This window comes from Panthera onca, chromosome B3, assembly GCF_046562875.1.
Source record: "Panthera onca isolate mPanOnc1 chromosome B3, mPanOnc1 haplotype 2, whole genome shotgun sequence".
Taxonomy (NCBI): Eukaryota; Metazoa; Chordata; class Mammalia; order Carnivora; family Felidae; genus Panthera; species Panthera onca.
The window spans coordinates 120,142,496-120,166,462 of record NC_138344.1 but is presented as its reverse complement, the minus strand read 5'-3'; the positions used below and the strand labels follow the sequence as shown (position 1 = coordinate 120,166,462).

General features: G+C 52.5%; 1 protein-coding gene across 1 annotated transcript; it reads left to right on the top strand.

Moving 5' to 3' along the window:
• The first annotated feature begins 1,158 nt into the window (after nt 1-1,158).
• TGFB3 (transforming growth factor beta 3) lies at nt 1,159-23,701 on the top strand. Its single transcript, XM_060620334.3, has 7 exons — nt 1,159-2,668; nt 10,209-10,372; nt 10,678-10,807; nt 16,284-16,391; nt 19,000-19,171; nt 21,501-21,654; nt 22,533-23,701. Exons 1-7 carry the CDS (start codon nt 2,317-2,319, stop codon nt 22,689-22,691), a joined length of 1,239 nt encoding a protein of 412 aa, XP_060476317.1. The 5' UTR covers nt 1,159-2,316; the 3' UTR covers nt 22,692-23,701.
• Nucleotides 23,702-23,967: the final 266 nt, after the last annotated feature.

Genomic DNA, 23,967 nt, shown 5'->3' with positions numbered 1-23,967 from the left:
GAACTGACCTCACAGGAAGGGTCCAGGAAGGCTGGGTGAGGTGGGGTGGGGTGGCTGGAAGCAGCACTGATTCCCAGGAGTGATCGGGAGGCTGTGTTGCTGGGAAGCAACGCGCCTTGCCTTCTCTGAGCTTCTCGTGGGAAAAGACCCAGAAGCTTAGTTGGAGAAGAGGAACGAGAGCGAGCGGAGGGAAAACTTCCCCTCACCCATCTGGGAAATGGGCCGGGGCCAACTGCTGACTTTGCGCTCGCTGGCGCGGCTCCCTGCGGAACCCTCGGCGGGGAGGGAGGCTGCGAACATCTGGAGGACATTTCTGCGAGAGCGGCTGCCGAACGGGGCCGGGAGAAGAGAGAGGTGCACTTGTGCGCACGTCGGGCGGAGAGGGAGGCCGTCCCCGCAGGCTCCGGTCCCGCGGCCCTCGCCCTCCCCCGCGGCCCCTTTTCTCCAGCGCCCCCCCCCTCCAGTCCCTCCCCCACCCCGCCCCAGCCCTGCCCGCCGTCCGGGCCCCGGCCCGCCGCGCTCCTTCACTGGCGGCCTCGCCTCGCCAGAGGGCACCCTCGATCTGCCGGAAAACGCCACCATTTTCAATGGCCCTGGAGCATCTCCAAGCTTCAGCCCGCCGCCCGACTCCAGGCTTGTCAGTGAAGAATCGGGGCCAGGATCGCCGCGGAGCTGAGCCCATCTCCAACCCCGCTCCCCGGCCGGGCGTCGCCCCCCACCCTCGAGGGTGGGCACGGCCGCCCCAGAGCGGGCCCCGCGCGCGCCCCTGCCCCAGTCCCTGCCCCTGCCCCTTGTCCCGCCGGGCGCGGGGGCGGCCTGGGGGCCTGGGGGCCAGGGCCGGAGCGAGAGACGGGCCCCGAGGCGAGAGGACGGACTGACAGCTGGCGAGAGGGCGAAGGAGCTGGGGGAGAAGGAGGGAAGGGATTCGTCGGAGTAACTTTCCAGAAAAACAGTCAACGTGTAGCAGGAGTGACTCCAAGAGGGGAAAAAAAGTTCAGTTACCACGTCGAGCGAGAGGACTCGCAAAGTATTTTTCAAATGGGCTCGGCTTTTCCTGTGCCTGTTTAAAACATTAAAATCGTGCTGCAAAAGAGGCTGCGTGCGCTGGTCCCTCCCTCCCCCACCCGGGCCAGAGACGTCATGGGAGGGAGGTATAAAATTTCAGCAGAGAGAAATAGAGAAAGCAGTGTGTGTGCATGTGTGTGTGAGAGAGGGAGAGGGAGAGGAGCGAGAGGGAGCGAGGGAGAGGGAGAGAGAGAGAGGGAGAAGGAGAGGGAGAAGCAGCAGGGAGAGGAAGGGAGGGAAGCAGAAAGCCAAGGCCAAGGGAATGAGCAAGCGAGGGGAGAGATAGGGGAAGAAGCCTGAGAAAGAAGGAATAACAGCTTTCCGGAGCAGGCGTGCAGTGAACTGGCTTCTATTTTCTCTTTCTTTGCCTTTTTATTTTTTAAAGAGAAGCAGGGAACAGAAGCAATGGCCGAGGGAGAAGACAAGCCGAGGTGCTGGTGACCCTGGGCGTCCAAGTGGATTATTGTTCCTGGGGCCTGTTCTCCCTGCCTTCCAATTGCACATACCCCCACTTCCCAGCCAATGAAGAGGAGAGGCAGCGTGAACAAAGTCATTTAGAAAGCCCCCGAGGAAGTGTAAACAAAAGAGAAAGCATGAATGGTGTGCCCGAGAGACAAGTGTGTCGGGCTGCCCCCACCTTGAGCTGGGCCAGCGCGGCCCAGCCCTGCCTCTCCCCACCTACTCACTGGTGATCTGACTTTTTTTTTTTTTAAACAATTTTTTTTTTCCTTTTCTTTTCCATTCTCTTTTCTTACCCTCCTTCAGGGCAAGGCAAGGATTTTGATTTTGGGACCCAGCCACGGTCCTTCTGCTCCTTCTTTAAAATACCCACTTTCTCCCCATCGCCAAGCGGCATTTGGCAATATCAGATATCCGCTCTATTTATTTTTACCTAAGGAAAAACTCCAGCTCCCTTCCCACTCCCAGCTGCCTCGCCACCCCTCCCAGCCCTCTGCTTGCCCTCCACCTGGCCTGCTGGGAGTCAGAGCCCAGCAGAACCTGTTTAGACACATGGAGAAGAAACCCAGAGCTACAAGGCACACAGTCGGCTTCTTCGCGCTCAGGGTTGCCAGCGCTTCCTGGAAGTCCTGAAGCTCTCGCAGTGCAGTGAGTTCATGCACCTTCTTGCCAAGCCTCAGTCTTCGGGATCTAGGGAGGCCGCCTGGTTTTCCTCCCTCCTTCTGCACGACTGCTGGGGTCTCCTCCTCGCCAGGCCTCGCAGCCCCCCTGGCCTCTCTCCCCAGCTTGCGCATGAAGATGCACTTGCACAGGGCTCTGGTGGTCCTGGCCCTGCTGAACTTTGCCACGGTCAGCCTCTCTCTGTCCACTTGCACCACCTTGGACTTTGGCCACATCAAGAAGAAGAGGGTGGAAGCCATTAGGGGACAGATCTTGAGCAAGCTCAGGCTCACCAGTCCCCCCGAGCCATCGGTGATGACCCACGTCCCCTACCAGGTCCTGGCCCTTTACAACAGCACCCGGGAGCTGCTGGAGGAGATGCAGGGGGAGAGGGAGGACAGCTGCACTCAGGAAAACACCGAGTCGGAGTACTATGCCAAAGAAATCCATAAATTCGACATGATCCAGGGGCTGGCGGAGCACAGTAAGTCCACGTTCTCGCTGGGGTGTCTGCTCTAGAGGGTCTGAGCAGGAGTGGGGAGTTCCTGGGGGGGGGGCCTAGCGGGGGGCCTCACAGCAGGGTGCCCCGGGATCACCCACACCAAGGCTCAGGAGGCGTGATGCACAGTTGGGGCCGGGTGGGTGGCTGGGGAGGGAGACCGGGCCATTGTGGGAAGAGCCGGGGGCTTCTGGGAGGCCAGGCGCCCTGGAGTTGAGTGGCTTGCTGAACTCACATCACATCCTCGACTGATTTTACTTTGGAATTACACCGTGCCGTCCTGTTCACATCTGTGCTCTGGCCCATGTGATGGGATAGGCGACTGCGAGCATACAGATGCCATAGAGGGACAGGGCTGGGTCTCTTGAAAGCCCTTATAGCTCCCTGAGTCTGGAGACCTCGGTCTTCTCCCTTGTTTTCGCCACTCATTGTGACGCGTCTTTGGTTTAGTTTTTCCAGTCCTTGGGAAGAAGGGTACACTTGCCCTAGATTAATGTCTGTCAAGCTTTTTGAAGCCCAGGCAAGATCCAGCTGCTTGCTGTCTAGGCCCTTCGGTCTATGCCACACACATGACCCACGTGAGCTGTGAGCGTGGTTGAAAGGTACGCACCCACGTTCACACGTACAAGTGCTTCAGGGTGATGTGTAGTCTGGCTTTGTACAGTAGACAGATTCATGTGCTCAAAATGGGCGTCTTCCAGGCCTGTGGACACGGGGAGAGCAGGGTTGTGGCTCTGGACGTGTACATGATTGCTGGCCGCCCTTTTGTGTCTGCGTGTCACGGGAAGAGTGGGTGGGAGGTGTGGCCGTGGGTGCAGAGAGGACATATGTCTGGGAGTGTGTCCTCCCAGGAGGCTCCCGTCTGTGCTGAGAGGCTGGGAGGCTTCTGGGTGAGACGTCTGCGTGTGTGTGTTTGTACACGTGTGGAAGTCATGTGTGTTTACTGAACGGACCTTTAAAAAACCTCAATACAAGAGAGAGAGATTTGGCAGATGTTGAGAAACTGACAGCCCGAGAAGGAGGAATGTGAGCCGCGCTGGGCCAGGGACCCTGGGAGTAGCTCTGTTTGCTTTTCCTACCAGCAGGTGTCCTCACCACCCGGACTACCTCTTCCAGGCCCACCTGGCAGTGGGGAGTGGGAGTGGGAGGGAGCAGGCAGGGTGAGGGGGGTCAGTGGGGGAACTTGGGAAGTTGAAAGGAACCTGGCTGCAGAGGAGGACGAGGAGTAGGTGGCTGGTGGGTGGAGCAGCTCCAGCTGAAGGTGCAAAAGGCCCTACTGGGAGCCGGCCCATGCCAGGTCCAGGAGCCTGTGGTTACTGGCGAGGGGTTCCCGCTCCCGTTTCCTGTGGCCGCCTGGAGCGCCTTGCCTTAGGATGTGGCTACTGTGCGGGGCGGAAGCCGAAGTAAGAGGCAGGGCTAGTGCATCCTGCCCAGGGTCCTCCCGTGGGTCTGGCTCAGCCTCTGCCAGGGGCCCACGGTTCCCAGAGGCACCAGCACCTGGATGGCTGAACCCCCAACCCCCTGGGCAACCACCAAGTCCGGAGATAGTGGCCACGAGGGTGGAAAACTGAGGCCTGCAGGAGAGGTCTGAAGAGAGCCCAGGGTGAGAGAGAAGGGCTCGGACCTTACGATCCGGGTCAGGAGGTGGAGTCCCAGGGAGGAGGGATTCTGAGTCACAAGGGCGCATCCAGCCTGGAATCCAGAGCCGAGAATGAATGGGCCAGATGCATGCGAGGGCATATGGGTGCCAGTGGATGTGGATTTTGTACAGAGACTCAGGACACAGGTAGCGAGCAGTCTTGGGGAGAACCAGGGCAAGGGCCCACGGACGCTGGGCAGCTTGGCCTGCAGCAGCAGAACCCTAGCAGGTAGGGGCGACCTTCGGGCCACAGAGCCTGGTCAGGCTGGGAGCAAGCCCGGCACAGGGAGCAAGATACTATTTGGGATATTGTGGAGGGGCCAGGGCACAGCGGGACACGGGCGATGCCGTGGAGGCTTGCAGGTGCAAACAGGAAGCAGGCCCAGACTCTCTGCAGCTGTTGGAGGTGACACAGAGGCTGAGCAGACGCGGCTTGGGCCCGCCCTGCAGCTGGTCAGGTGCCGAGCCAGCCCCAGAGAGGCAGGCGCAGAAGGCACACTAATTATAAAGGAGGCAGCGGGGCAGATGCTGAGAAGAAGCAGAAGGCCATCCTCAGAGGCTTGGGGTGAGGGAAGCCCGTCCTGAGCTCACGAGGGCTGTGTCCTAGAGTGGCACTGGGTCCGTGGCGGGACCCTAGCAGGGTCTGGGTGCCAGAGCTTCTGGGGGGAAGTGATGAGATCGCATTCGCTTCCACGTTTCATCATTCCCAGCCTGCTCCTGTACCCAGTGGAGGGGCACTTAGAGGGAAGTGACAGCAGGAGCTGGCGTAAGGACATAGGGGAGGCTGGAGAGCAAAGTATGGCAAGGAATCGTTTCCCGTGTGCAGGAGAAAGGGCACCACGGTGAGCACAGAGGAGAGGGCCCATCTTCTGGCTCTGCCCTGTCAGAGAGGAACCCCGATTCTCTGCCTTACGGATGAGGACACAGAAACGTGCATCAGTTAAGTAATGTGCCTCAAAGAGCAGGGGCTCTAACCTAGACGTTGTTCTGCCTGCAGAATGCATGCTGTTAGGCACTAACCCAAGTGTGTAAAATAAACATTTTAAGCCCCACCTTTAACCTCAAGGCTCCAATAGCACTTTGATTTACAACATGAGCAAATCACCTATCGGACCAAGCAGGAGCGGGTAGGAGCTATTTGTAACCCTGGTGGCAGACCGCACAGGGACCATTGGGTGTGTTCTTTCTTAGCTCTGCCTATCGTTATCGCCAGGAGATTGATATCGTCACAGACGTTCTCCCAGATTCAACGGAAGGGCGTTCTTTAACGAAGAGCCTCAAGCTGGTTAAGCAACCACACCAGATGGCATTAGTCAGGTCACCTCTCTGAGCCTCAGTTTTCTCATCTGTAAAGTCAGAGATCATCTCTAAGCTCTCTCGCAGCTGAAGCAATTTTATGCATACATCTGGGATGATTCAACAGCCTCAGCAGTGAAGGCAAGACTCTGGAAATCCTTTTATAATTCACCAGGAGTTGGCTCTGTGGAGGCTGTCTCTGCCCCACGTGGTGGGGAAAGACACAGGCTTTTCCATTCCTTTGTCATCCTTGTTATCAAGATATCACCAGTGTAGGTGTTGTTTTAACTTCTGGCTTGTAATTATCTGTGTCTGGCGGGAGACCCTTGTTTTCATCCAGCAGTGGCTCTTAGACAGCCGGCAAACCCGGAGTTCCTGAGCAAAGAGAAAACTTGATATTTTAGCCTTTCTTTCCTGGATGCTACTTTTGGATTTGGATTTTTCATTCTGAAAATTAAAAGATATTTTGTATCACAAGAACTCATTTGTGTTAAGGGCCAGTGCCCTCTGCACGCTGGGTCAGTGTTTCTCCTAGAAGGGCTAGGTAAATGTAAAAAATGTGGATTCCCAGGCCCAAGCCCACCCTTACAGAATCAGAAGCTGGGCGTGGGGTCCTGGGGAATCTGTATTTCCGAAAAGCAATCTGTATTGATCCTTAAGCTCACTGAGGCTTAAGACTCAGTGAACTGTAGGGCAAAACCTCTCCTTAAGGAGCTGAAAACACAAGTGCCCAGCTGATATGAAGGATCTGGAAGAAAAGCCAACACCATGACGGCGGACCCAGGACACTTGGCCTCAGGGTCGAGGAGAGAATAGGGTGTGCAAGGGGCTGAAGGGGCGGGGGGAGCTGGAAGCGCCCACGCCCTGTTAAAAGAGGGTACCCGCTGCTCAGTCCCTGCTGATTTCTGCTTTTAGGAATGTGGGTCCAGCTTGCCTCGACCTTGCCGTTAACCCAGAAGAGCAGAAAATCTGGATCTTTTTGTGAAATTTGCCAACTTGTAACAGGGGCTTAACATGTTGATGGGCTTCTGATTCAAAAATTTTTCAAATGATGCATTGGTCCAACTGCATGTCTAATACGTTTAAAGGTTAACCCGTTTAATGGTGAAATCATTGGAGTGTGGTTTCTCATACTTCTAGAACATCTGGAAGCCATGGTACCCTTTGCAGAGCACTATAAACTGTGGCCCTCAACTCTGGCTACACATCAGAATCATCTGGAGATCTTTAAGAAAGAGAAAGAGAAAGAAAGAAAGAAAGAAAGAAAGAAAGAAAGAAAGAAAGAGAAAGAAAGGAAAAGAAAAGAAAAAAAGAAAAGAAAAGAAAAGAAAAGAAAAGAAAAGAAAAAAGAAAAGGAAAACAACTCCGGACCCACCCACTCCAAGGTAGTCAGCATGTCAGCATCTCTGGCGAGTGGGGCCAGGCATCGTGTATTTTCAAGGCTTTCCAGGTGATCCTAACGTGTAGCCAGAAGAAGCTTGGCCACACTGAAATATGCATGCTGTCATTGGAACCCGCAGGGTTTTACATGCAGAAATGATGTATATAAGCAAAGGCACATCTAGGAGCCCCGGTGTCTGAAAACATTTTAAAAGGCATGGTCGAAACACGGTCAGCTGTTTCCACGTTTTTGTGTGAAAACTCTACATGAATATTCTTTGCTTATTTTTCTCTCCTCATAGGAAAAAAGGGGGGGAAAGGGCCTCCACCAATATATGTATTTCTCGCGCAGTGGAAAAAGTTGGTCATACTGTAGTTTGAAAGGTGGATCCTCTAGTCCAGCTCCCAATAATACCAGCATCCTGCAGAAGCACGGCTTACCCACAGAACTGAGCGGGGCTTGGCTGTTGCTTAGGCCTAAGTTGGCACTCTGGGCCCACTTCAGGGAAGCCTTCATTTTGTTGGTGAAACTGTGCCTCCACTAGATCTCTCTGGGCCCCCCAACTTCCAGATTCCCCACTTCAATAAAAGAGGTATGGTCCAAAGACCTGGGTTCAAATGCCACCTGTGCTACCCGCTAAATTTCCTGACACTCAATTTTCTCATTTGCAATTTTAAAAATTTGATTTGAAAGAGAGAGAGAGAGAGGGAGACAGGAGGATCCAAAGCGGGCTCTGCTCCGACAGCAGGGAGCCCGACGTGGGGCTCGAACTCATGAACATGAGATCGTGACCCGAACCGAGGTCAGGCGCTCCACCGACCGAGCCACCCGGGCGCCGCTCTCATTTGTAACATGGCCAATTTGACTTCTCGTTCTCCTCGAGGATTGTTCGAGGGTCAGATATCACAGTTGATTTACAGTCTCATTCCACAAATTACTTAAAACGGCATCATTCTTCAGTGGGTTTAATTGCCAAGATTATATTTACGTTTTCTTTTCTCTCCTAGGCAGTTCTTTTGTAATCCCCAACGGTTCTGTCTGAGCTTTACTGATAGGGTCAATTTCCTTGTGTCAACCAAGGAACCGCCCCCCCCCCCCCCCCCGCCCCGCCCCAGCGTCTGTTCTACTTCTGCTAGAAACCTGTAGATCCCAGTGATAAAAAATGACCCTTCCACCTCCTTCTCGAAATCTCCTTGAAGTTCCCACCAAGAGGAGTCCGTCGTAGGGAACAGATATCTGATTGATGGGCTGGAAGAAGCAAAGGAGGGATGGTTACAAGGGTGTGCTAAAGACCCTCTTAGCTCATCGCTGCCCGCGTGTCCTGGCTTCCTGCTGTCTTGACCCGCCTCTGACTCTCCTCACTGGCATGCGCCATCTTCTGTTCCATCTTCTTTTCCACAGCAGTGTGCACGTCGTGTGGACATACGCTTTATGCCCCCTTTCAGCAGCTGCTGGAGGTGCTATTATAACTGAAGCCACACTGATGACAGGTCCTTCAGGAGCCAAGCGTGCGAGTACTTGAGAGGGTGGCCAGTCTGAGGAACCTACCCACGTCCAGAGGGTTTCAAACGGGCAAACTTAAAAATTAAACTGCTCACGCTGGTGCCTCTTTCTGGTTCTATCTGCAATAATTTAGGGAATAGTTGGCAATATTTGTTCTCTCGAAGCCAGTTATTAAGCAGGGCTTCATTAGCCGGCATTCACACATTTGTTTTCCTAACATCTGTTCCATTAATTTTCTAAGAACCAGTGTCAGGCCCACCAGATGGCAATTTCCAGAAACACTCGCTCATCCTTTCCTCAAGATCAGTAGCGCATTTGCTTGTTTCCAAGCCTCTGATCCTTCCCGCCTTGTCCGTGACTTCCTACACCACCCCTCGGGGTGATTATGAGCTCATTCCAGCCATGTCCATTATGTGTGGAATCTGGGTCTATGAGCTTGAATTTCAAGTTCTGGCTATTATTACCGTTTGGGTAGAAAGTTTTTCTCTGGGTGTTAATGCTGCTCCGACCTTGAGGTTGTAAAGCGTGCAGAAGAGACAGGATCTTTCTCTTCTCTTCATCTGGCTCCGAGGTGTGGGGAAAGAGCATCTGCTGCCTCGTGTCTTCTGGACAGGGACGGAGAGGCCAGCACGGTGACAGAGGCTGGCAGAGCACGTGCTGTCAAAGTCAGAAATCCTTAGAAAGGAGTCAGTGGGGATGGCCCAGCTCTGTCTGAAGAAACATCTGTGGGTCTGCCAGACTTGAGATGTGGGCTCTTTGCCATACCGATGCTGCCTCATTGGGTCTAAAACACAGTGTTAATTAAGTCACTGCACTGCTCTTCTAACACCTTCCATGGCTCCCTACTGCTAACGCGATAAAATGCAGCCTCTCGGGCTGATACTTCAGCCTCCCTAGCCTGCCGTGCTGACCTTGTCTCGCGGGCCCTCCCCTGGCTGCTTCCTCTTACTCACATCTCCTCCTGTCCCTGCTTTGTTTCCAGCAGTCCTTCATGGAAAATCCCTTCCTCTCCATCCTCAAACCCTTTCCTCCTGCAGGACCCAGATCACATGGTACCTCTTCCATCAGGTGCTCCCTGCTGTCTCCCTACTCTGGTCCCTCCCAACTCCTGGGCTTCTCCAAAGGCCCTCAACACTTTTCCGCTCGTCCCATTATGTGGGCCCTTGTATTAAGATCCTCCCCCCCACCCCGACATGACTCTCCTTGAAGGCAGGGGCACGTCTGTTCATTTTTGCTTCCCAGTGTCAGCGCTGCGCTTGGCACATAGTATGTGCTCAGTGCACGAGTAATACATGAATGAACGCCCAAAGGAACGAATACATGCATGGGGCAGGTAGCTGTGAGATGGTTAAACCGCCAGGGGGTTTGCTGAGATCTTTTGAGGACGTGTGTTTTCTAAAAGAGTAGCCAAGCAGGCTGGAGAGCCTGCCACAGTTGGGATATCGAGGCTGTGGGAGGAGTGGCGATTGCCTTTGACCGGCCAGTCATTAGTGCCGGTCCCGGGACTCACGGGGCTCCTTGCTCCTGACTCGGGCCTTCACCAAGATCTTCCTCCCATCTCCGCCTTCAGGCCTGGGGCCTCACGCCTCTAGGGAGGTCATGGGTGGGACCCTGGCCACCTGGCGGGTGTCTGTGGGCCGCACACTGCTCCTGCGGGGTCTCACTCACACACTTACTGCACCTCTCCTGCTTGCTTGATCTCCTAGATGAGCTGGCCGTCTGCCCCAAAGGGATCACCTCCAAGGTCTTCCGCTTCAACGTGTCCTCAGTGGAGAAAAATGGAACCAACCTGTTCCGAGCGGAATTCCGGGTCTTGCGGGTGCCCAACCCCAGCTCTAAGCGCAGTGAGCAGAGGATCGAGCTCTTCCAGGTGAGCCCCTCCCAGAACAGAAGCCACACGGACAGGGACGGATGGGGAAAGCCGGCTCCCCTGCCCCTGCAGGCCTCTGCTCTGTGCGCAGTTCAGAAGGCCTGGGTGTGAATCCTACCTTCTTGGAGTCTTGCTTTCTGTACGTGCGTCTGTCGCTGAGAGGATTAAGCATTAGCTAAGCGTTTGAAGGAGCGTTCGGGAATTTTCAGTTTCCTGTTGCTCGCCTCACGTGCCCCTCTGCATTGTGACATGTGCTGCCGTCCTTGTCCCGGCCTGGGCCGCTTACTCCTTTCTCCGCCCTCTAGATACTCCGGCCCGATGAGCACATCGCCAAACAGCGCTATATCGGTGGCAAAAATCTGCCCACACGGGGCACCGCCGAATGGCTGTCTTTCGACGTCACTGACACCGTGCGGGAATGGCTCTTGCGAAGAGGTAGGTTGACTCTTAGCCTGAGCATTTGGGAAGGATCCCTCAGGTCCCTTGGTCATTTCCGAAACAGAAGGAAGAGGACAAAACCAGAAGAGTCGCAGATCTGGGTTCGAATGCTAGCTCTGCCATTGATTCGCTGTGTTCTTCATCTGTTCACGCAACCGATACTTACGAAGAAAATTAAGTATGGCTTACTGTGGATGCAGCCGGGAACAAGGCCGGTGAGGTCCCTATCCCATCGGGCTTCTTTCCTCGTGGGAGAGACACACACTATACAAGGCAACATATCGATGAATAGGAATCTCAGTGATGAGTGCCATGAAACATAGAGGGCACTGTGATGATGACAGGGCGCAGTCTGACATGAGATGCTCAGGGAGGGTCTCTGTGACAAGGAGTGTGTGCACCGAGGCCTGAGTGATGAAAAGGTTTCAATAGGGATATGCTGGGCGAAGGAGGTAGTGAGGCCCAGGCCCCCGAGCAGGAGCAGGCTTGGTTTGTTCTGGCAGCACACGGACCGATGTGGCTGGAACGGAGTGAGCTGGGGGGCCAGAGGTCGCCGGAGCCATTTAATTTGGGACCTGTGAGGCCATGGTCAGGTTTTAGGACTCATTCCACATGTGGTGAGAAGCCCTGGAGTATTCCAAGCAGGGCTGGGATGTGGACTGAGGTGATTTTATATCTTTTCCATCTTTAAAAGGTCCCTCTGGTTGCCATGAAGTCAAAGGAAGGAGTAGGAAAACCAGTTTGGGGGGTGCCTGGGTGGCTCGGTCAGTTAAGCGGCTGACTTCGGCTCAGGTTGTGATCTCACGATTTGTGAGTTTGAGCCCCGCATCGGGCTCGCTGCTGTCAGTGCAGAGCCTGCTTCAGATCCTCTGTCTCCCTCTCTCTGCCCCTCCCCTCCGCGCATGCTCTCTCTCAAAAATAATAAACAAAACGACCATGTAGGGGCCCCTGCAGCAGCCCGGATGAGGGCAAAAGGGGCTTTGGCTAGGGTGGTGGCCATGGGCGTGGAGAGGATACAGATTTGTCGTATATTTTGGGCCGGCTGGTGAGGCATGGGGTGTGAAGACAGTAGAACGCCTTCTCTGATTGTGGACGGAACCCCCCGGGTGGCTAACACTTACTGACACGGGGAAGGCGGGGAGAAGAGCAGATACGGGGGCAGGTTCTGCTGGGGCCAACTAAGCTCGAAAAGCGTGGTAGTCATCCAAGGAGAGCTGTCCTATCACCGTATCAAACTTCACCCATCCCAAATTTCTCACCCACTTGCTCTGTTCCCTCACCTGGAAAATCAGGTACTGGTCCCTTCCCTGCATGCCTCACGGGCTGTGTTAAGGATACAGTGTATGTGAGAGAACCTCACGGCTTTCAGCCTGTTACACAAGAGTGAGTTTTCATTAGGTCAGACGAGGACACTGGGGCCCAGAGAGGTTAAGTGACTTGACCAGGGTTATCCAGCCTGGATCAGAACCAGAGTGTCCTGACTGGCAGTTGTGGTGCCTCGTAACATCACGCTGTGCTGTTTCTCCCCTTCTTTACCTGGTGGTACTGTCTGGATGATGCTCAGTGGGGAGCAGGTGCCTACGGCGGGCTCGTCTGTTCCTTCTCCCCCTCTTGCCAAGAGTTTCCTTCCATCATCACTGCCACAGAGGCACAGTCCATCCACGTCCTGATGTCCAGCGTCCCTGGAGCTGGTGGGTCCTTCCCTGTACTTGATGTTTTGGGAAACCAGGGGTTAACGCCCTAAGGCTCGGCCTACGTAATGTTGTAAATTAAATAATGGCCCGCAGTTTTGTTTTGTTTTGTTTTGTTTTTTAAGTCAGGAGATTTCACATAAAACCTGGACTTCTGGATTTTCTAGAAAAGTGGGAAGATTTCCTGGTAACGATCCATGGGAGAGGAGTAGTGGCCACCTCTTGAGGTGGGGCACACATTCTTCACACCCCTGTAGGCCCTCCCGGTCCCCACTGTTCCCCCCCGCCCCCCGAGTGAGGCCGGCAGTCCCCATTAAGCATGATACGCTGGCTATCTTCGCACACTTATGTCACCTGCCTGGGCTCCGTACGCGTCCGAATTTGTAGGTCCTCATCGAAGGGGCATCACCTGATGGCTGAGCTGGCTGATCGCGGGCTGGAGGTCCTGCCTCACCCCCAGGGGTACCTGGGAGCTCCATCCTATCTCCCCTACTGAGCACAAAGCCAGAAGCCTAGGAGCACCCACGGGACAGGGATCTGCCCTGGGCAGCACAGTTGGGAATTCTGACTCAGACGGCACTCCACCTAGAGCCTGACATGGCTGCAGAAAGGAGAGGCCGGGGAAATTAATCTCTTAGCTTCCCTGTCTGATTTTGATCAGCTCCACCTGGATTTCTTTGAAGCCCTGGGCACTTGAAGGAGTTCTTATTTTCCCAGCTGCAGAGCTCAATGAGAAGTTTGCGCGGAGAATGATTTCCATCCTCCTTGAGACATCAAAAAGATAATTTCGTAATAAAACCTGTGGGTCCCCCACCCACCATCCCCACTGCTGCCAATTCTGAGGTTAGGCCTTCATTGGAACCTTCAGTTCCCACTTAGGCAGATGCTTCCCGCCCCTCGTACAGGGGAATCACACACAGACCTTTACTTATGCAGAGCTCAGGAGTCTTTTCAGAGTTCGTGGCCCCAAACAAGGCAGCAGATGGGCTCCAAATGGAACAACTGGTGGTGCGGACTGATGAGGAAGCCGAGTCACATATAGGGTCTTGTATTCACTCAGCCAACATCCAAGAGCCTACCGTGCGCTAGGTTCCCAGGCTGCCTTCTAGGTCCCGGAGCCGGCTGGAGCCCTATCCAGAGTTAGGGGCCTGGGTCCTCAGACCCTTGGGCTATTTATTGCTCTACAAGGTCTGCAGTTTCTCCAGGTGCAGAGTCAGGCATCCCCCAGCAGCCCTGTCGGGGAGCACAGCCAGCCTCATAGCTTAGGATGGGGGCAGGTGGGGGGCGGATGCTGGAAAAACACAGGCATCTTCCTTTGGTAGTCTCTATTGCCCCACTTTTTATCCCTCCTTGTCTCAAACAATTAGGATGGTTCCAGCATCAGGTGATGGCATCTTGGCTCTACTGCTTACTGCTTGGGCATCTTGGGCAAGCCATTTAATTTCTCTAAGCCTCAGGGTCCTCATCTATGTAATGGGGGGTAGTAGTAGTCTCTACTTTGTAGGATTATTTTAAATTTTTTTTTTCAACGTTTTTTATTTATTTTTGGGACAGAGAGAGACAGAGCATGAACGGGGGAGGGGCAGAGAGAGAGGGAGACACACAGAATTGGAAACAGGCTCCAGGCTCCGAGCCATCAGCCCAGAGCCTGACGCGGGGCTCGAACTCACAGACCGCGAGATCGTGACCTGGCTGAAGTCGGACGCTTAACCGACTGCGCCACCCAGGCGCCCCTGTAGGATTATTTTAAAGATTGAATGAATTAACGCATGTAAAGTCTTAAAGCGGCGTTTGACATAGAATGCCCAACAAATGTTGGTAATTGTTATCATCACGGTGAGTTTTCTACACAGACAGAGCCTGTTGGCCAAGCCAGGCCACCATCTCTGACACTAAGGCCTAACTATCCCCACACATCTGTCTGCACCTTGACTTTCTAATTCACAGAATCACAGAACTCGTCCACTCCAGGTCTCTCTTGGCCTTGGCCCCTTCTGAGTACTAGGAAATACACTCTGTATCCCATTTCAACCTCCCTAGCTCCTTCCCTCAATGGCCTTAAACCAGGAAGAAAACACAGCTACGGCTCCGTCTCTGTTCACTCCCTGTTCTCTGGCTGGGCCTCAGCTTCCTTGTTATATTAGTCCCATCCCTCCCACCAGAGCTAACCTTCTGGAATAGAAGTCTTCAAGCTCAGCAAGGGTCAGTATGTCCTAGAGGCTGCCCTGGCTTGGAGCAGGACAGATGAGACTGGGTTCTGGAGTTTATGGAAAAAGGGATCCAGGCCTGCCTAACAGTGACCAGAACCTCTGAAGTTGGGCCATTCTGTGCATGAGAAGGGTGCTGAGCTGGTTTGGGCTCTGGGGTTTTCCCTGGTGACACCAGATATCGGGAAGACCACAGGTTGGTCCCAAGGCTGGATGCTCACACAGAACTGCTGCCCCCCTACAGCTCGGGATGCAGTAAATCAATCAGCTTGCTGAGATGCTGACCCTGAATGCAGAAGGGTCCATTCCTCATGACCTTTCCTACACCACAGCTTGCTGCTGTCTCCGGGTTAACAGAACTTCCCTAGTTGAGTCTTACCCTGCAGAACTGATATGACACCGATCCTTCCTGGTTTCCCTGCACAGAATTCCTGGATCCAGTTCAAATGTTTTGAACTCTTTTTATTCTTCCTTTTTTTCCCCCCTCCACTTTACCCAACCCCTTTTACTAATTTCCTCGATTCCCCAATTTTAGTAACCAAAACACCTCGATCCCACAACTAATAGGAGTAAGGGCTACAGCTGGTAGTCTTACACCGAGTTTCAGTCCACAAACCCTGGCACCTCCAGATTTCCTCCTGCTGGTTCTCTCTGAGCTCATATCATCTGGGCCGTTGGCCTTGGCCATTGGCCATCTTCTGTGGCCTGTGCTCTGATTTCACAATTGTCTTCCTGAGCTGTTCGTTTTCCCTCAGCAGCCATCCACATCTCCAGCTTCGCTGTTAAGCGAACAAGGATTCCCAGAGAAGAAACTTCCAAGTAACTTTGACCCAGTTATGTCCTTATCCCTTCAAGAAAATATGGCCAAGGGTAACTGTGATTTTCATCTTATCTCCTCTGGAATCTACCAGTCCATTTACACCCACAATCATGGCCCTGGTAGAAAGGCTGGCGTCTTCTACCTAGACTGATACCGCTGCTTGTGTGCAGGTGACCTTGCCTCTAGCGTTGCTTCCTGACTTAATCCTATGGCCCAGACTGTCCCATCTTCCTCCCGTCTGGTGGACTTTGTGGCCTTTTGAATCACTGCCTCTCTGCTCTAAAGTTCTTCAGCGAGCCTCTTTCCCTGGCCTCTCCTAGTCCCCCTGCCTCTTACTTTATCTTTCCTCAGTAGGTTGGCTCGAATATCCCCTCTTGCAACAAACACCTAGGGGGTGTGATGGCTGTTTTTCTTCCTCTTATGTCCTCATTCTTCCCCCCCAAGGAGGTGGGTGACAGTTTTTCCCACTACCATCCTTTGAAAATAGATGACCTTGAAAATTCTCCTTCCCATTAATTTCCCTTTATGCCTTTATTTGGTTGTTCCTGACATAACAGAAACACGTGCAGTGCGGCAACGCATGTGTGGAGGTCCACTGTAGCTTTCGCAGCACTTTCTGTCCTCGGGGACCCTCGGTATTACTCAGCTCCCGTGACTGCCTGTGGGAGCAGAGCCCTGGCCCACAGGCACGGTGATGGGCACACTTCCGCATCACATAAAGAATTTTCTCACTGACTCCATGTCTTATTTTGCAGAGTCCAACTTAGGTCTGGAAATCAGCATTCACTGTCCGTGTCACACATTTCAGCCCAATGGAGACATCTTGGAAAACATTCATGAGGTGATGGAAATCAAATTCAAAGGTAACAAAATGGATGTGTATAGTGGGGGTGGGGGCAGTTGATGAGATGGGATAGAACAGGAGACGCCTACCAGACCCCAAGAGAAGCAACCAAGCTCCCTCACAGAGATGGCCAACTGTTTTTGCCCCAAAGACAACGGGCGTGACTTTCAGTTTATAGATAGAAGATGTTAACATCTGGAAGACAGTATTACATTGGGAAGAGGGGTATAGTCATGGATGCCAACGGGTCCGCCTCTCTGAGTTCAGTCAGTAAAATGGAGCTGAGAATGCTTCTTTCATAGGGTTATCACACAAATTAAACGAGATAACAAATGTCAAACCCAGTACCGCAAACACTCAACAAATCGCTGTTGTCTTTCCCTTCCCTAAAAGAAATGAACTGTGGTGATCTGACTACTGAACTTTCCAGATGTTACAGAGACACCCTGATTCCCACCCAGAAGTCATCTGGGTGTGAATGATCGCTTTGGGGCTCAGGGTGTTTGTATTGAGATAGAGAAATAGTTAAGAGTCTTCTGTGGACTTCCAATATGTTTCTAAGGCGTGCAATCTGTGGACAATCTCTGGATGTCAGCGAAGTTCTCTTTTCCTTTCATAGTCCCATTTTGGATAATTGAGGCTTGCCTGAAGCCAGGTGGTTCCTCAAGGTCAAACCAACCAAGCCAGAGCCTGAGATCAGAGTCTTGTCTGGGAAAAGGTGCAGGCCTCTCTTGGCTCCCAGCCCTGGGCTTTTACCCTTCATGGGCTCTATTTCAGAGCCTACTTTTATTATTTTTTATTTTTTACAGTTTATTTTGAGGGGGGGGGGGACAGAGAGAGAGGGGGAGAGAGAGAATCCCAAGCAGGCTCCGTGCTCTGCATGGAGTCTGATGCAGGGTTGGATCTCATGACCGGGAGATCATGACCTGAGCTTCTGAAACAAGAGTTGGACTTTTAATCGACTGAGCCGCCCATGTGCCGCAGAAAAGGGAATTTTATTTTTTACTAAAAAAATTTTTTTTTATAATTTATTGTCAAGTTAGCTAACGTACAGTGCATAAAGTGCTCTTGGCTTCGGGAGTAGATTCCCATGATTCATCGCTTACATACAACAACCCAGTGCCCATCCCAACAAGCACCCTCCTCAAGGCCCATCACCCATTTTCCCCTCTCCCCCATCCCCCTATCCACCTTCAATTTGTTCTCTGTATTTAAGAGTCTCTTGTGGTTTTCCTCCCTCCCTGTTTGAAACTACTTTCTCCCCTTCCCTTCCCCTATGGTCTTCTGTTAAGTTTCTGAAGTTCCACATATGAGTGAAAAGATCCGATCTCTGTCTTTCTCTGACTGACTTACTTCACTTAGCACAATACCCTCCAGTTCCGTCCACGTTGTTGCAAATGGCAGGATTTCATTCTTTCTCGTCGCCAAGTAGTATTCCATTGTACAGATATACCACATCTTCTTTATCCATTCATCACTTGATGGACATTTGGGTCCTTCCATAACTTTGGCTATTGTTGAAAGTGCTGCTATAAACACTGGGGTCCATGTGCCCCTATGGATCAGCACTCCTGTGTCCTTTGGATAAATTCCTAGTAGTGCTATTGCTGGGTCTTAGGGTAGTTCCATTTTTAATTTTTTGAGGAACCTTCACACTGTTTTCCAGAGCGGCTGCAACCAGTTTGCATTCCCACCAACAGTGCAAGAGGGTTCCCACTTCTCCACATCCTCGCCAGCATCTGTTGTTTCCTGAGTCATTAATTTTAGCCACTCTGACCGGTGTGAGGTGGTTTCTCAATGTGGACAAAAGGGAATTTTAGATCCAGGCCTCCCATTCTTCTTATGGTCCTAGTGCCCCTTTGTGGGGTCCAGGGTCCCTTCCGTCACCGTGTAAATTAAGCTCCTCGTGTTCCTGTCCTTGGTGGAGATGAACAGCTGGCAGCTGCCTGTCACAAAATGGATCTCCTTTTAGTTGAGACTAATTCAGTCCTCAGTCTTCTCCTTTTTAGATGAAATAGCAGGTCCCCCCAGCCTGAGAGTTTATTTGCTAATCTGTGTGTCATATACTTCATTATCTCACCTGAGCGTGATAGTGAGAACTCTGTGAAGCAACTAGTGCACGTGCAAGTTTAATGATGATTCAGTCTCATTCCTCTGGCTCCCGTTAAAGCTACCTTCAACGGAGACACCTTACCTTATGGGTAGGACTTCTGTGCGGTCTTGACCGATTCAGATGATAAGAGGAAACTCACACCCCAAGATTCTAAGTCTCAGAATCTACACCGACAGCACAAAGCAATGTGTCTGGGATTCTCTACGGAAGCTTCATGGATCCCTGAGATACCAGGAAGCCTCTTGGAAGGGCTGTCTGCATTCTGAAAGATTTACACACAGGAGTCATGAGGGGATCCGACCACGGGTGTCTTGGGAGTTCCTGTGCGACCAGCCCCTCCACCCGGTCCTCCCCTTCCTGCAGCTGGATGTTAGCATGAAGCCGTGCTTCTCCCGACACCTTCCGCAGAGATTGCACTGCCCCTCCTCCGGGGCGGAGATGGGATGGGGTGAGAACACAGCCTCCACTCTGCCTTCCTTAGACAGGAGACTGTCATCCTGTTTCCCTTCTGCAGGTGTGGACAGCGAGGATGATCATGGCCGTGGGGATCTCGGGCGCCTCAAGAAGCAGAAGGACCACCACAACCCTCACCTCATCCTCATGATGATTCCCCCGCACCGGCTGGACAACCCGGGCCAGGGCGGGCAGAGGAAGAAGCGGGCCCTGGACACCAACTACTGCTTCCGGTGAGCTGGGGCCCTCTCACGACCCGGGACTCCTGAGACGTTTACGGTGCACCTGCTGTGGCTCAGTCCCTAGGCTTAAGCGGTGCTAACCCGGGGGTCCTGGATGCGATTCACAAACCCTCTTACAGAGGTGTTCTTGTTTTTCTGGGAGCCCTACTGTTTCTCCACAGCCCAGCTCTGTGAGGGCCCAGGTGAAGGAAATGAGGAGTGTGGTTCAGACAGTTTGGATCGGAGATACCTGGCCAAAGCATCCCCGCAGTTTTTGTGTTTTAAAGGACTTGTAGGGGGTGTTTGTGCATGGGGGAGATGAGTGGAGAACTTCCCACGAAAGAAGTGCTCTGTTCCCTATGAGCTGCTCAAGGATGCTCCTGGGTGAGGGGAGTAGGGCAGCCTCCCCTTTCCGGGGGAATTTGAGCTGGAGAAATTAATGAACTAACTCAGAAGGACTACGTAGCCCCTGGGAAGAGAGGAAAAGAAAGAGCTTCTTCTCTGATCTAGTTTAGCTCTTCATTCATAAGGGAGGGGATGATAAAGCACACACAGCAATTACTGAAAGGTAGAAAATGCCCACATCCATGAGAAGGTCTGAAAGATCGAGTGCCTGAAGAATTTGGAGCAAGAAGTTGTGGATGCAGGAAAGGCTTCGGAAGGGTGTGGAATTTGAGCCTCCGTGGGTGAGTGAGGCTTGGACCTGTAGGGATATGGGCGGAGGAAGGAAGGAGCACGCATGGGTCAGTCTGGCTGGAGAGGGGGATGCCTGAATGGAGCTGGGGGAGAATGAATTAGGAAATTTTTCAGATCTACGACCACGTCTTACGAGGAACAACTGAGTGAACTCAGGCTGTTGAGCTTGAAGGTGTAACAGAAGCAGTGACGTTGCGCCGACTGTCTGAAGGCTGGCGTGTAGATTTGTTCTGTGTGGCTCTTAATCAGTTAGGAATGGATGCTCTTGGCTGCAAGTAACAGTGGCCTAAACCCCAAAGGATTTCTTGTTCACAATAGGCCCACAGCAGCAGGCTCAGGGCTGGGCTGGCTGCCTAATTATGCCATCGGGAATATGGGCTTTCTCTCTCTGCAGGCCACCATGATTACTATGTTGGTTTGCTTTTCATCTTCTTGTTTATGGTTGCAGGGAGTGCTAAAGCTCCAGGTATCTTGTCCAGGCTCAAGACAAGAAAGAAGGGGGAAGAGGCAGAGCCAGAAGCTCTCCTCTCCCATCTGTGACTTTTATAAAGAATCAAAATGTTTTTGCCAGAATTTGCCCTTACCCTCTGCATACTTCTCCTTATGTCTGATTGGTCATTGCAGGGTCACATGACCACCCCTACCTGCAAGAGAGGCCAGGAAAATGGTGCTCTCGACTCTTGTGATGGGAGGAGGCAAGGGAGAAGGGAGGTAGGGATGGCTACTGAATAGATAACCAAGAGTGTCTGCCATGGTTCACCCTCGGAACCCACAAGAAGCCAGATTTTGGAAGTGGTAAGTCTTAAGTCTCAGCAGACATTGAAGAACAGGCTAGATGCCCACTTGGCAAGAGTTACTGCCAAATGGATTTCTGCAGGGAACAGAATTGAAATGGCCTGATAATCGCACTTGGGGTGAATCATGAGTCTAATGGAAGGATACCCTTCATTTTTTTTTTTTAATTTTTTTTCAACGTTTTTTATTGATTTTTGGGACAGAGAGAGACAGAGCATGAATGGGGGAGGGGCAGAGAGAGAGGGAGACACAGAATCGGAAACAGGCTCCAGGCTCCGAGCCATCAGCCCAGAGCCCGACGTGGGGCTCGAACTCACGGACCGCGAGATCGTGACCTGGCTGAAGTCGGACACTTAACCGACTGCGCCACCCAGGCGCCCCTACCCTTCATTTTTTATGTGATGGCCCCTGGGTTTAGTCTGAGCAGTCTCAGGTTGTATGTGAGCGGCATGAGCTTAGAGTTCACGTCTGGTTGGGTGCACATTAGGAAGGGAACAATGACACCAACCTCAAGAAAACTGAGCTGGCTAAGAGCATTCAGTGCTTGGTTCTATGTGAAGCAGTTTAAGGCTCTGCTTTGATCCATCGTGAAAAAGGGCGCAGGTCCACTTTTGCCTTTTTTCTCTTCCTCATGCATCATCTGTATCTGCCTGTTGTGTCCTTGGGACCAAGAAAATGCCTTTATGGTATATACTGCTCAATGCACTTGAACCTGGGATTCCATCGATTAGGACCACCTCTTAGGATGACCTGGAAGGACTCCAGGTACAAATACGAGGGCCGTTGGTGAAGTTCTTTCATATGGGTGGTTTCCTTTAGGTTGATTGTCTCTAAATGTTTTTCGTTGTAGCAATTTGGAGGAGAACTGCTGTGTGCGCCCTCTCTACATTGACTTCCGACAAGATCTGGGCTGGAAATGGGTCCACGAACCTAAGGGCTACTATGCCAACTTCTGCTCAGGCCCCTGCCCCTACCTCCGCAGTGCGGACACAACCCACAGCACGGTACGGGGCGGGGCTCATGCCAGGCGGGGCGCTGGGGCGGAGCCGCCCGGCCACTGGTTCAACTGAATGCGTGAAGGACTGAATGTGGAATGAGCGAATGATGATCCAGGGCGAGTAAAATCCCTTTGTGAAGGTTCTGATCTTGGCACCCTGGCCCGACTCTACTTCGTCACATTGTGCCCTTTAAAATTTCTTCCATGGTTTCCACCAGACTTTAAAATTAGTTCTAAAGCTCTTGTACCATTCTGGAAATTAACGGTCACACCCCACCCTGTATGTCAAAGATGTCTGCACACAGCTAGCGGGGAGTGTGGGGGAAAAGAGGCTTCTACCATCCGTTCAAACACTCTGATAATTCCAGCCTCTTGGATGCAGAAAAGTTACTTTGAAAGATAATGCAAAGCACACAGAAGAAGCTAATATGCAACAGTGGGAAGAGAAAGGGAGAAACTAGCTGCTGGCCTTTCTTTCCCTCAAGGGGAATCAAAGCTAGGGCAGTAATTTGTGGAACGTGTTTCCCGATAGCTCATGATTACTGCATCCGGTCTGGGGCCCCACACTCTGGTGCTTACTGAATGGCCCAACGCGGCGTTTAGTGAGATCACTTCTCACCAAAGTGGCCAGTCGCAGCTAGGAACACCGATATAGGAGCGTTTCTTAACAGCAAAGAAAATCTCATTATCCCGTCAAAGTCGCCCGATAATTGTTACAAGCTTAACCTGATAATGCTCAAACCGGTACAGATGTTCCCCCAAACCGAAATAGCCTGGCTGGCCAGTCTACCGCTCGCCCCGTCTCTGGAGCGGCCCCCAGAACTGGCGGAGGGCTCTCGGCCCGGGGCCTGGCTTGCCAACCTCTAAATGACGTGTCCTCCCCAGGTGCTGGGACTGTACAACACCCTGAATCCCGAAGCCTCTGCCTCACCTTGCTGTGTGCCCCAGGACTTGGAGCCCCTGACCATCCTGTACTATGTCGGGAGGACCCCCAAGGTGGAACAGCTCTCTAACATGGTGGTCAAGTCCTGTAAGTGTAGCTGAGAGCCCGCCTGCGACAGAGAGAGAGGAAAGAGAACCGCCACTGCCTGACTGCCTGCTCCTCGGGAAACACAAAAGCAACACTCCTCACCTAGAGGCCTGGAGCCCGCAACCTTCAGCTCCAGGCAAATGGCTGAGACGGATGTTCCCTTTTGGGACATTTCTCCTTCTTGCTGGCTCTGAGAATCACTGTGGTAAAGAAAGTGTGGGTTTGGTTAGGGGAAGGCCCAACTCTTCAGAATACACAGATTTTCTGTGACCTAGACAGACGTGGTGGGGACGGAGGAAGAGGGATGGCGAGTCGGCACCTGACACATGGTGTGGCAATGGATCTGGGAAACCCTAGGGAGGAGGAAGGGCAGAGAACGGCCGGGACAGGGCCAGGCTGGAAGACGCTTCTGAGGTCAGATTGGCTCATCGCTGCCCCACATCTGCTCTAGGGAGCCTGGATCACTTTAGACAAGGCAAGCATTTTCCTTCAGGCAGGTTACCTAGACAGTGTCCCAGATTTGTAGCTCATACTCCCTGGGATTAAGGATGAATCTGCTTTTTGCAAATGGTCCTCTCGACATCAGTCAGCACCGAGGGTCATTACAGGGAGAAAATCCAGGTAATGTCGTTCCCGGGCCATCAACTGGATTGGGCCGTATGGACACGCCGAACTCAGAAGCGGAGGGTGGGATGAACGCTCTCCTGCCCGCCCTCTGGGCCCCTCCTCTCGCCTTCTTCCTCGACCGTATTTCCCCTTGGACATCTGGCTAGACACCGTCCAGGTCAGGGTGCACGTATCTGGATTATGGTCTGTGCAGTCTTGGGGCATTATGGGTTCCCCTCTATCCCCCAAGACCCTGTGTTCATCTGGTGTTCCTGGAAGCAGGTGCTAGAACGGGTGAGGCATGCGGGGAAGCAGCAAATGTGCCACACGACTTGGCCCCAGACACATAGACTGAGGTATAAAGACAAATACAAATATTACTCTCAAAATCTTTGTATAAATAAATATTTTTGGGGAATCTTGGATCATTTCCATCTTCTGGAAGATTGTTTCTAGAACAGTAAAAAGCCTTTTCTAAGGTGGAAGTCTGACTGGATGAATATCCTTAATCACTCTTTTCTTAATTCCCTGTTCATATCCACTAACTAGAGGGAACGGGAGCCCGGGGCAGGGAATCTCGAGCACACTGCTTAGTGTGAGTCCCCTGGACACCGGTAAACTGCACTGCCTCTGCCATCGGAGGGAGAAGACTCAACTGTCATTGGTGTTCCTTCCTTTCCTTCT